Raw genomic sequence first — 12,860 nt, forward strand, 5'->3', positions numbered from 1 at the left:
ACCCCTCCCCTCTCTCTCGGCTCCGCAGGGATCTCCGTCAGCATATCCACCTTCAGCCTGGTGGCCATCGCCATCGAGCGCTACAGCGCCATCTGCAACCCACTCAAGTCACGCTCTTGGCAGACGCGCTCGCACGCCTACCGCGTGATCGCCGCCACCTGGGCACTGTCGCTGATCATCATGGTGCCCTACCCGGTGTTCTACATGATCAAGACCTCGGTCCGCAAGTCGGACAACGTCACGATACACATGTGCCGCCCGGAGTGGCCCAGCGTGTGGGCCGAGCAGACCTGGTAGGCCACGCCGATGTTCAGTGTGTGGGCTGTTGTTGCTGTTCTCAAGCATGAACCTCTCATCACAGAATGCACAGGCCCTTTTCACAACATCAGACACTGTGATGATGGGTAAACACAGTTGAAGGTTTCGTGGGTTGTTTTGTCACACAGAAACACCTTAAGGAAACATACCCTCAATTGAGAGAGAGGAGAGAGAGAGGGAGAGAGAGAGAGGGGGAGAGAACAATCTTTGCAATTCTGGCTATCGGCTACTGTATGTGACTTGTTTATAAAAAAATCACACCCGTGTGAACTGAGTGGTGCAATTCCCCCCCTTCCACCCCACACTCTCTCTCTCTCTCTCTCTCTCTCACATTAGCAGGCAACAGTGCAGCACTATCTCTCTCTCTCTGTTTCTGGCACGACAGCGCCCCTACTGGTACTCATGAGTCACGCATGAGTCACACAGGTTAACACATAGGTTAACACATAGTCACGGACATAGCTGTTCCTTAGAGTGGTTGTACCACTCAAAAATCAAACAAAAAACAATGTATCAAGTTATAAAAACATGAAACCGTTGCATTATATATGGGGTTTAAGACTAGCCGACCCTAGGCCTTTCTATACAAATATCAACCTAGTAAAAAGCTATCAATTTACTAAAAGGAGATGCATGAAGCTCTAATCTAAACAAGTACTAAAGTCTTAGCTTGTTGTTCATTGACATCTGCAGGACTTAAGTAGATAAGTCGGTGGATTTGCAAACACATGCTCCTCTGTTGTAAGTGGTTTTCAACCCTTTTCATATCAAGACCCATTATTTATTTGCCATTTGAGCCACGGACCACCATTTGATGAGATTTTAGCCTTAAAACTTCCATGCTTTATTGATGTTACCATAGGAGAGATCAAAACGATCAAAATGACAATTATTCTACATTCTAATTGTTAGACTTCTTGTAAATTAAAGTACAACCAAGGTTCATGTTATTAGGGAAAGTAAAAGGTGAGTGTTAATTTTCTTTTTTGCTGCTTTTTTAAATTGTAGTGTTTTTAGCTATTTTTGACAGGGGGGGCAGGGGAGGGGCATTTGAACAAGTGGCTAAATATGTATATATATTTTTTAGAAAACGTAGTTTTTTCCGTGTGTCTGAACGAACAACTGGAACCTAGGGGGATGCCATACTATGGGCGCGTTCGGAAATGCCACACCGGAGCGCACTCTCCTATTAGTTTGCATTGCTCAGTGTGCTATTTCCGAACGCGCCCTATGGGCAGTATTATGCGTGTCTTATGACACGCCCTATGGGCAGTATTATGCGTGTCTTATGACACGCCCTATGGGCAGTATTATGCGTGTCTTATGACACGCCCTATGGGCAGTATTATGCGTGTCTTATGACACGCCCTATGGGCAGTATTATGCGGGTCTTATGACACGCCCTATGGGCAGTATTATGCGGGTCTTATGACACGCCCTATGGGCAGTATTATGCGGGTCTTATGACACGCCCTATGGGCAGTATTATGCGGGTCTTATGACTTAACTTAAGACCTGGAGGCGTAGTCAATGCCGTTTGGCCACTCAGAATAGCCAGATGGCATTGATCACGCCTCCAGGTCTTAAGTTAAGTAATACGACCTGGTACTTAAGACACGCATAATACTGCCCTATGTGTCCTAGGCTCAATCGTCAGTCTGTCACCTCCTCCTTCACATTCAATAGACCCCGCAATCTTTTGTGGCCAGATGTAATTTCCTGAGGTCTAGTAGGACTATAGTAAATACATTTTTGTAAGAAAAATATATACATATTTAGCCACTTGTTCGAATGCCCCCGCCCCCCTGTCAAAAATAGCTAAAATCGTTAAATGTATGAAAAAAAGATTAATAGTCACCAAAGTTGTCCTTAAGTAGGCATAATGCAGCTGTTTAACAATAGTTTAACTCTTGAGAGCGTAATATGAAACCCAAAGAAGGTTACCAACTCTCCATTTAGCTGCATGGGGACCACCTGGAACCCCCTCAAGGACCACTGGTTGAAAATCACTGTACTAAAAGGATTTATCCAAGAAAGCCTACTGGCTTGTTTCCATTGGGGTCCTTTTGTAATTTGTACTAAATTAATCAAAACATTTAATGATAGACAAATATACAATACTATGCAAATACATAAAAACACAAAGTTCCAAATTGCAGCCACCTGTAAATACTTTTTTTAGAGCGGTTTTGAAAAAGTAGGGATTCCCACTTCTTTCTCCTTCCCTAATGAGGTAACGGTAATGATGGCTGTTGACTGTTTTCTTTTGTAATATTTCCTCCGTTAAGCCAATAGTAGAACTGAGACGGATATAGTTAGTTGCTGTGAGAGTGAGGTCTAGCCAACACCAACTCGGGATTCCTGGATCGCTGCCCTCCACAATTTCCTAAGAAAGCCACACACGGAAGGGATTTCTTTCCTGTCATTTTTAGGGAATCCTTTTCCATATCAGCCAGAGTACGGGCAGTTCTTACAATCAGGGGTCTTAACGACGCCTCTCGGGGGTGGGGGGGGTGATGTTTGAATAATGAATGAAGTCAAGGACACGCAGAATATTTTCTTCTTTTTGAAGAGAGGCTTCATTATACAGGAGAAAGAAGAGAAACCAAGGTCACTGCATAGGAGGATGGGGGCATTACTCTTTACTCTCAAAAGTTTGAAAGTTTACACAATTTTCATTAGTAATAACCCGGTTCTCCTGATTAGGTCATTGTCATTATTAATTAATTTATTGCTAGGATATAATTATTATTTACAAAAAAAAGGTAAAGGGCATAACAACTCATAAAAGCATTAATTGCTGGTACTATAGCAGTTTGTGATAAACTGTCGGTATACATACACATTTGAGCTGTTTTGGCGTCAAATAAAATAAACACATCATGCAAACCAACAAGTCTGTAGCTCCACATAAGATGCTCTCTATACAGTGCCACGCTTGGATTGATTGATTGAAATATTTATTAACAGTTTGCAGAATTACAGTACATTTCAAGGACAAACTCGATTTTTACGGGGGCCAGTTTCGAATTGCAGCCATCCGTAGGTGCCCTTTGAGAGCGGTTTTGAAGGAGTCAAAGGATTTGCATGTCTTAATGACTGTTGGTAGGGCGTTCCACATTTTGGTAGCATAGGAGCGAAAATAATTTAGTCCCTTGTTTGTGCCGAATCTGGGTTGTACATGGTTCGTTTGGGTGCTTCCGAAGATGTACTGATGCTCTAGTAACGTAAATCTGCCCATACATAATTTTTGAGGAGTGGTGTGGCAATTAAAAAGGTGGTGATCCAGAAGAAGCGTGTTCGTTCGTCTTTCCCCGTGACAGCGCTTTGTGGCTGAACACCCCTCTGAAGAATTCTCCCATTGTCCATCAAGTGTGTGTGTGTGTGCGCGCAGGGGGGGGGGGGCATGCAGGAGGTGAAAGACTGCTTAATTAGTGCCGCCTTCACGCCGAGGAGATAAAGTTGGAGCTCAGATGTGCAGAAGTCGAGGCGTGTCACCGGGCGCAGGTTCCCCAAGGTTTAATCCGGTAGCTTTATTTTCAACCAGCGTGATCCATACTTCACTGTGGGAGGTTGGAGGAGTGTATTACTGTATCTTGGATCTCTGCCAGATAAGAAGAGAAAACCCTTCTCATCTGCCTCTCGCTGCATTCATATGAATAATGCCACTGGATAGAGTAATCCTTATGAAACGCTTCCCACATTTAGAAGTATAGTAGAAGCGGAAAAACCTGGGTGGTAATTCTAATTCTAACGCCTCTACAGTAGATGCAGCAATCCATATCAAATGGTAAATAAATGGTAAATGGTGCATTTATATAGCGCCTTTATCCAAGGCGCTATACATAGATTGTGCATTACATTCACACATTCACACACACATTCATACACCGATTGCGGCGGAAGCCATGCAAGGCACCAACCAGCACATCGGGAGCAATTTGGGGTTCAGTGTCTTGCCCAAGGACACTTCGACATGTAGACAGGAGGAGCCGGGATTCGAACCGCCAACCCATGGATCATTGGACGACCTGCTCTACCTCTTGAGCCACAGTCGCCCCTATATCAAGCATGCATGCACTGAGCTATAAGCTAGCACTATAGTAACGCCTTAAAATAATACGTCACTTTGGGTTGTTTGTTGCATTCTGTTGTATATGCAAGATGCAAAGCACAAATAACAAGTAGACACCAATGTGTAATTAAATACACCTCTCTGATTGACAAGAGGGGAGGAGAAAAGGTAGGCAGTTTTTTAACGTGATTGGAGACAGGTGAGCAATAGTCTCGAGTAGCCAGACAACTATTCCACAATCTCCGAATGCTATAGAATCTGGAACTACACCTCCCGGATTCAGAGTAATGTCATTTCCGTTTACAAAGAAAAAATATATATATTTTAAAATATCGGGTTATTTTTGTATTTCCATTTCTGCTAAGAAGCAAGCTATATATGCTTAGGATAGATATATGATTGAGTGATATATCTTTTGCTTTCCAGATTTTATTTAAAGGAGCATTCAGTGATTTGGGTGATTTGGAAAACCACCCAGTCCGCCCCGGTAACAAAATGTGCACATGCACGCACTACAGTGGGGGGAAGTGCAACAGGCCAACAGCATGTGCACCAAGGCCCACCCCCAGTCGATCATGATTGGAGGAAGGCCCCACTCATCCTGATTGGATGAAGGCTTTGCCACCCGCCACCAAAACTGAAACTAGGGTTTTTTGACCCCAGGGGCTCACTGGGGACAGGGAGGAACTCCTTATATGGTCAGCACACTCTATAGTAGGGAGGATTATCCAGAAAAAAAGAAGTAAAATCACTGAATATACCTTTAAGATGTTGAAAGTGATCCTTCTGGCACTGACATCCTCCTCCGTTCACAGCCATTATGAAGCAATGATGAATGGGTAAAAAAAAACCTGTGTAATTTCACGATCTTTGGTGAGAATGGTAGAACTGTGCTTACGCATGAAGCATATTGGCATGGTCATGGTCACGTCTCAGTGAATAACTGTTTTGATGTCAGCCAAAACTAAAATATATATAAACCAGGTGGAGATGTCGGAAGGGCCATTTCCGGTTGCATTTGCATTTCACTCTGTAGAGCGGAAGTGCAGAGCAGTGAGCATGTTTGTCTGAAGTGTTTTTCTCGGATCGGGGGATTGATGGCTGGCTCAGTATTACTTCACCCACATGTCTGTATTCATCCAGACGAGAGCATGAATATTAATTGTAGCCAATCCGTTGGCGGTCTCATGTATCCCACTATGGACGCTGCTTCTCTGTTGGTCTATGAAAGGGAACCAACGACCCTGAACGAAGCGCCGGCACACATCTCCCTTTGGTGGTCCGCTCGTACACTTTCCACTGGCCTATTGTCGTTCACGTTTGACACACGATCAAACGGCTAACCGATAAAAAGATCAGACAGACTGTCCAGAGACAGAGAAAGACGGTTGATAGATAGAGGGTGGGTTGGTTACTTCAGAGGACTGCCTGGCCCGCCGTGTTGGCATTAGAATATCACAGCATTGGTCAAAGCCGGCCGTCCTTCCGCCGGGCCACTTAACGTGCACCGACTGATGTTCAGCAGATGTCTAGTTGGTTAAGAGTGTTCTGTGATGAAGCCAAATGAAAAAGCTATTTCTAGCTGTGGGCATACAGGAGGTTTAATACGATCAAAGTCACACCTGGCCAGTTCCTTTGCCATTCAAGTAGTATTCTCACGCCGTCTTTATCTCTGGAATTGTGATCTCTCCATTGTTCTCTCTCTCTGTCGTTTTCATACAATTTTCAATGGGATACACTTTTCGATTCAGTTCCGTTTCCTTTGTGGCTTCTGAAGTTGGAAAAGCACTGACATTTCATTCCCAGACTTTCCCAAGGAATACTGTGCAGCAGGGGGTCGGCAACCTTTCTGACATGAAGTGCCATGTTATTATTTTCAATATAGTCAGTGTGCCATCATGTCAACATTACGTATAATTCAGTCAGACAACTCACAAATAGATTTACCAATATTTATTCCAGAATGAGTAATGAGTGTGCATATGATATTTGACTTGGCGTTCGGCTCTGCTGGATTTTCTCCCTGCTCGGCACGATTAAGCACCAACATAAAACATTATCACTCTCCCCTGTGTCAATGTTGGTACCTGTGCCTAAGGTTGCAGAGGCGTCGTTTTAGGGAAAATTACATGGTGGTAAACAAAAGTGACCACTTAAACCTTATTTAAAAATAGTGAATGACAAATTGTGAGCTTGTAGATTTGCCTATAATGACATACCCAAAATAGGGACACCAGGTGGGAAATTGCGTTTAATTAACGTACTGTAAGGTTGCAGACAAGAAAACACATGTGTCTCATGCAGATGGATGGGCATATCCATGTACTCAGTAGGTGCCAATCTAAATCAGTTTAATCTGTACAAAATACCCTGAGAAAATATGCATGCAATCACAGCATTTGAGGTTAAAAGTGCGGCGTGGCAATTGCCATCCCCTGGGAGTGGGGACCCTGACCACAAATGACAGCCCTGACATATGGCCCCATTTAGACTGCAGTCCCATCCATTCAAATCTGATTTATTTGTCAAATCTGATCCCCGGCCGGGTTGTTCACTTCACACTGCATTTGCAAGTGACCATATCGGATCTGTCACAGATCTGTGTGTTCAACTTCAGACTGGCAGCCGAATCCAGCCTGAATCAGATCTGTGCCACATCCAGATTGCAATCCGATTTGTTTAAATAAGTCCCAAACACAAAAATATGTCACATGGAATCAGATTTGGATCAGGTTGCTGCGTTCAGACTGAGACGGATCTCCTGAAGTCAGATTTGAATCAGATTTGAAACCACCACTGAATGTGGATCAAGTCACATTTGTAAAAATCGGATTCCATGTGACTTGTTTGTGCTTAGACTTATTTAAACAAATCAGATTCCAATCTGGAAGTGGCACAGATCTGATTCAGGCTGGATTTGGATATGTAGAATTGTATGCTCTCATTCTGGACTTTTGTATATTTGTGATTTATTTATTACACAGTCTGTACACTTTACACATAGTAGTTCAATTATATGGTAGTCTGTTGCCTACTGTAGTGTTGAATGACATTTTAATATGGTTGCAGAATACCCATACTGTATGTGTGCAAATATGAATGCAAATTGGATAACTACATTTTCATTTGAACTCAAATAATGCATACAATATGTGGAAAATTATAATGCTATTACGGAATAATATTTTCATTTTCACGCTATGCTTTAGCTATTGAAAAATAGCAGACCTACAAGCTCATAGCGCGCCACCGAGTGGCGCGCTACGAGCTTGTAGGTCTGCTATTTTTGAAAAATCGAAGAACGACTGACATAGAAACATAGCTTTTTCAGAAAACTGTCAGGATGTAGAAGACATTTTTTAAATCTGATCTCAGGTCAAAATGGGTTAATATGGTTGCAGAATACCCATACTGTATGCAAATATGAATGCAAATTGGATAACTGCATTTTAATTTGAACTCAAATAACGCCACTATATGTGGAAAATGATTGTTATTATGGAATCATATTTTCATTTTCAATTTTACCATTTTAATATAGTCCCCTATCTTTAGCTTTTAGCCCCCTACACATAGCCTGTTGGATTGAGAACTGTTGATTCACTCGGTCATCTGCTGCTAAATTGTTTATCCTCTCTCTATTCCTGCTGGCTGCCGTAATGGTCCAATCTCCTTCTTGGGGAGGTTTCTGTTGATCGGCTTAATGAAAGTCTCGCTGGTCCCATCGCTCAGCCACCCGCTTTAACCCATTCTGGGCGGGAACCCCTTTTGGTCTTAGCATTATGTTATGCTTTAGCTATTGAAAAATAGCAGATCTACAAGCTCATAGCGCGCCACTCGCTTGTAGGTCTGCTATTTTTGAAAAATCTAAGACATTTTTTGAAATCTGATCTTTTACATCCTGACAGTTTTCTGAAAAAGCTATGTTTCTATGTCAGTCGTTCTTCGATTTTTCAAAAATAGCAGACCTACAAGCTCGTAGCGCGCCACTCGGTGGCGCGCTATGAGCTTGTAGATCTGCTATTTTTCAATAGCTAAAGCATAACATAATGCTAACACCAAAAGGGGTTCCCGCCCAAAATGGGTTAATACGTCCAAGAAATGGGCTGCTGACACTCCAGCTGCCGAATCACTAGTCACACATTAAAACAGATTCCCCACACACTGAATGATGAAGTGAAACGAAACGGCTACCCGGCCTGACTGACAGCCATAGCTGCCTCTCAATAAAGAGAGTAGTGGTGTCATGATGAGAACTTCATTCATATTTCGGAATGATAGGCATTCGGAGGTTTCGTTGCGGAATTGTATTTTGCTTTTGGAACGATTCATTGGGTTCTCGCTGATGCTGTGTATGATATTGTCATGAAGGCTTGTATGCAGTAAGCTTGTACACAGTAAGCCACACACATGATAAATGCATTTTATATATGTGATGTATTCCCATGCTTTTGTTCTTGCCTAATGTAAGTCGCTCTGGATTAAGAGCGTCTGTTAAATGCCTAAATTGTAAATTGTAAATTGTACAGTAAGCCACATCTTCAGTAGCTGAAGAGCTAATAGCTGATCTACAAGCTCTCAACCCGTCGGAGCGCGACACGTTGTGAGCTTGTAGATCAGCTATTTTTGCATTAGTTTTGCCAAAAGTGCCCTTTTAGGGAATTTCAGCCCCTCACTCTCTCTAACATCTTCTGCACATCCCTGGATTTCACACACTTGTCTCCCTCCTGTTGTCCTTGTCCGTCCCTCTCAGGTACGTGTTGCTGTTGTTCACGCTGTTCTTCTGTTTTCCTTGTCCGTTCCTCTCAGGTACGTGTTGCTGTTGTTCACGCTGTTCTTCTGTTGTCCTTGTCTGTCCCTCTCAGGTACGTGTTGCTGTTGTTCACGCTGTTCTTCGTGCCCGGCGTGGTGATGATGGTCGCGTACGGCCTGATCTCCAGGGAGCTCTACAGAAGCATTCAGTTTGAGCAGAGTCTCAACGCGGAGGCCGCTGGTAAGATCCATCAGAAATACTTGGGGCACCATTTTAACCCTACAACACTAAACCCAAATGTTATCACGCCATCACTAAACCCGGGTGTATTTTCGTCAAAATATATTAAAGTACAACATTACATGGAAATACAATTTGATATATTCTTCTTTAATATTTCAATGAAAAAATAAGAAAAACAGATTCGGGGGTGGGGGGGTTAAAGGGGAATTTCTCCCTAAACCTTTTTTTAACAAAAGTAAGTTGATAATTATGTATATTGACCAAAGAAATATATTAAAAAAAAATAAAGATATAGGGGAGCTGAAGCTGGAGCTGGAGATGAAGCTGGGGCTGGAGGGGTCTAACGCTAGAACTCCTATTCAATCGGGCAATTGTTTTTGGTTTTTTGTTCACATCTGTTCTAGATGATGTGACAGCAACACTCCATGCATTGTTGACACTGCACTCTTCCTGGTCTACGTGAGCTGATGTTAGACCCCCCCAGCAGCAGCCCCATCTCCAGCCCCAGCCCCAGCTATATCTTTATTTATTTTTTATTTTTTTTGTGGTCAAAATATACATAATTATCAACTTACTTTTGTAAAAAAAGGTTTAGGGAGAAATTCCCCTTTAACCTGACTCCGCCAGCTGGTGGCAGCAGTGAGTTCCTCCTCCTGCTCCCATCTGGTCTCTCTCGGGCAGAGACGATGTACTCCGAACAAATTCTGTCCGGAGCGATATGCGGCCGCTAGAGGAGCGATATGCAGCCGTATGCGGCCGCTAGAGGAGCGATATGCAGCCGTATGCGGCCGCTAGAGGCGGGATCAACGCGAGACTGGTGACGTATTGTAGCTGTTGCCACAGCGCAAATGTAAACGCAACAAGACTACAACTTGAAATTATTATGGAGATATCAGATGTTTGTCCCGCTGCTTCCCGTTCATCGTTTCTGCTTGAGAGAAACCAGATCAAGGTAGGAGGAGGGAACTCAATACTGCCGCAATCTGGCGGAGTCAGGTTAGGGTTGGGGGGGGGGAAATCGGTGAAAATGTTGGGTATTACTTTAACACATTCCCTGCGGAACACGCTATTCCCGACTTTTGTTTTATTCACCGTTTTTTGATAACTTAAGACATATGGGGTTTCCGTCGGACATCCGTGACGCGCTCGATTCCAAGGCTTCTGGGAAATTGAGGCTCAATGCATTGCCTACTGTACGTTGCCTACTGTACGTTGCATAATGCCTCCATCTCGCTCTGTTCTGAGTTGTTGTTTCGGATCGCCGCGGTGGTGGATTTTTCAACTCGAACACAAACGATGAAACTATTTTCAGGCGGGTTTTCATGAAATGGAGGTACAATTGCGACGGCGTGATTCTTCAAAGGTTAGTGAAAACACCGGCAGGGAATGGGAGTTAGAGATTAATTCATATAACACTCAACGTGTTCTACTAATCCGTTCCTGGGACATGTGAGAATGTCCTTGCATTAGGATGACGTCCCACTGGATCCGTGGAAAGCATTATTGGGCTTTAACCCATTCAGGCCTGACGTCGAAATTAAAAAAAAATGTTTTCTAAATCATGACAATTTTTGAGGCACATTTTAACGATTTTTCAAAAATAGCAGACCTACAAGCTTGTAGCGCGCCACTCGGTGGCGCGCTATGAGCTTGTAGATCTGCTATTTTTCAATAGCTAAAGTATAACATAATGCTTAAAACCCGCCCAAATTGGGTTAACAGATGGTTTTCACCTGTCCTCCTAATACCTTGCATTTTGTTTGTGTGTGTTTTCATGCAACCAAACCCCTCCTCGCTTATCCTAACCGCCGCCACATGCGCACGCACGCACGCCTCAAAAGGAGTGAAGAACGGCGGCAGCAAGAGTGTCTCTGCCGGAGGCCCCGACGACAGTGACGGCTGCTACGTCCAGGTGTCCAAGAGGACCCCATCCCCGGCCACGGAGCTCCGCACCCTGTCGGCCTCCGCCTCGGCCGCCTCCGCCCAGGCGGCCGGGGGGACGGAGCGTGCGCGCAGCAACACGTCGGAGGCCAAACTGCGCGCCAAGAAGCGCGTGGTGCGCATGCTGATGGTGATCGTGGCGCTGTTCTTCATCTGCTGGATGCCGCTGTACGCGGCCAACACCTGGAAGGCCTTCGACCTGATGTCGGCGCACCGCGCCCTCGGCGGCGCGCCCATCTCCTTCATCCAGCTGCTGGCCTACACCTCGGCCTGCGTCAACCCCGTCATCTACTGCTTCATGAACACGCGCTTCCGCGCCGCGCTGCTGGTCATGTTCAACGCCTGCTGCTGCGGAGGGGTGCGCCTCTGCCGCCGCGGTGGGGGGTGGTGGCCAGGCCATGGCCGGAGGGATGGGGAGGGGGGAGGCGACGAATGCCTCACGGCGGCGTCCTCCATGGCCACGTCCATGTCCAAGTTCAGCTACACCACCGTCAGCACCGCCGGACCCTGCTGAATGAGGCTCATACGTCCATGTCCAAGTTCAGCTACACCACCGTCAGCACCGCCGGACCCTGCTGAATGAGGCTCATACGTACATCAGTGGTTTTCAACCCTTTTCACATCAAGGCCCATTATTCATTTGGCATTTGAGCCACGGACCACCATTATATTGATTAGATTCAGCCTCTCAGACCCAAAACGTTTCATATTTTCTTATTTTGTTGTCGTACCATAGGAGAGATAACGGGCAAACGTTGATCTAAAATAACAATTCTTCCACATTCTCTAATTGTGTAGACTTCTTGTAAATTAAGTAATGCAGATGTTTAACAATAATTGAACTCTGAGAGCACTGAGGGCGTAAAATGAAACCAAATGGACCCGTAATGATATCACCTTTATTCGCCTAAACGTGGTCCTAAGGTGATTATGAGCCGAGGCTGTCCTACTCGCTGTGATGTCTTTAAGCATTGAGCCCGGCCTCTCCCTCTGGTTCAGAGGACGGACTGCCCCGCCCCCTGCTATTTCATTTCGATGGAAGTTGCTCAGTGGCGTTTTGAAGCACCCGGAAGAACCGTCTACTTCCGCACTACCTTTCGATTTGGACACCAACATTTGGTGTCCAACATGCGGAAGTGCTCAATGTTAAACCCCAGCTGCACAGGGTTTCCTCGTGCTAAATGCACGGGCCCGCCTGCAGTCACAGCTCTGACCAGTAGGGCCGAGGCCTTCTGGGGGCTTGCCCCCCGTGCCTACAAATCTAAGGGGACCGCCCACCCAACTTCTAGATCAATCGGTGAACGAGGTGATAGCCCCAGAGTGAATGGAGAGATGTCTGTCAGTAAAAACAGATGCGTCAGGGTGATGCGCTGATAAGCAATCACTGCAGCGAGTGACGTAATGTTGTAGTTTTCCCAACTTAAAAAACTACACCACGGTGATATGCTATCACCTCAAACTGGAGAATGAATATAGCCTTGCGTAGCGAATCTAGACTAATATCACTGCGTGGATATTAGTCTTGTCCCT

General features: G+C 44.9%; 1 protein-coding gene across 1 annotated transcript in view; it reads left to right on the forward strand.

Annotated features, from left to right (window-relative positions):
- cckbra (cholecystokinin B receptor a) overlaps positions 1-11,844 on the forward strand; it is a gene marked incomplete at its 3' end in the record, with an annotated part of 67,744 nt that extends 55,900 nt beyond the window's left edge. Inside the window, exons 3-5 of the mRNA XM_079495325.1 lie at positions 29-293; positions 9,259-9,386; positions 11,231-11,844. Of these exons, the coding sequence (XP_079351451.1) occupies positions 29-293; positions 9,259-9,386; positions 11,231-11,844 (1,007 nt within the window). The remainder of the gene's footprint in view (positions 1-28; positions 294-9,258; positions 9,387-11,230) is intronic.
- Between the last annotated feature and the right edge of the window lie 1,016 nt (positions 11,845-12,860).

Source organism: Electrona antarctica, assembly GCF_951216825.1.
Source record: "Electrona antarctica genome assembly, chromosome: 24".
In the NCBI taxonomy this organism is placed as follows: domain Eukaryota; kingdom Metazoa; phylum Chordata; class Actinopteri; order Myctophiformes; family Myctophidae; genus Electrona; species Electrona antarctica.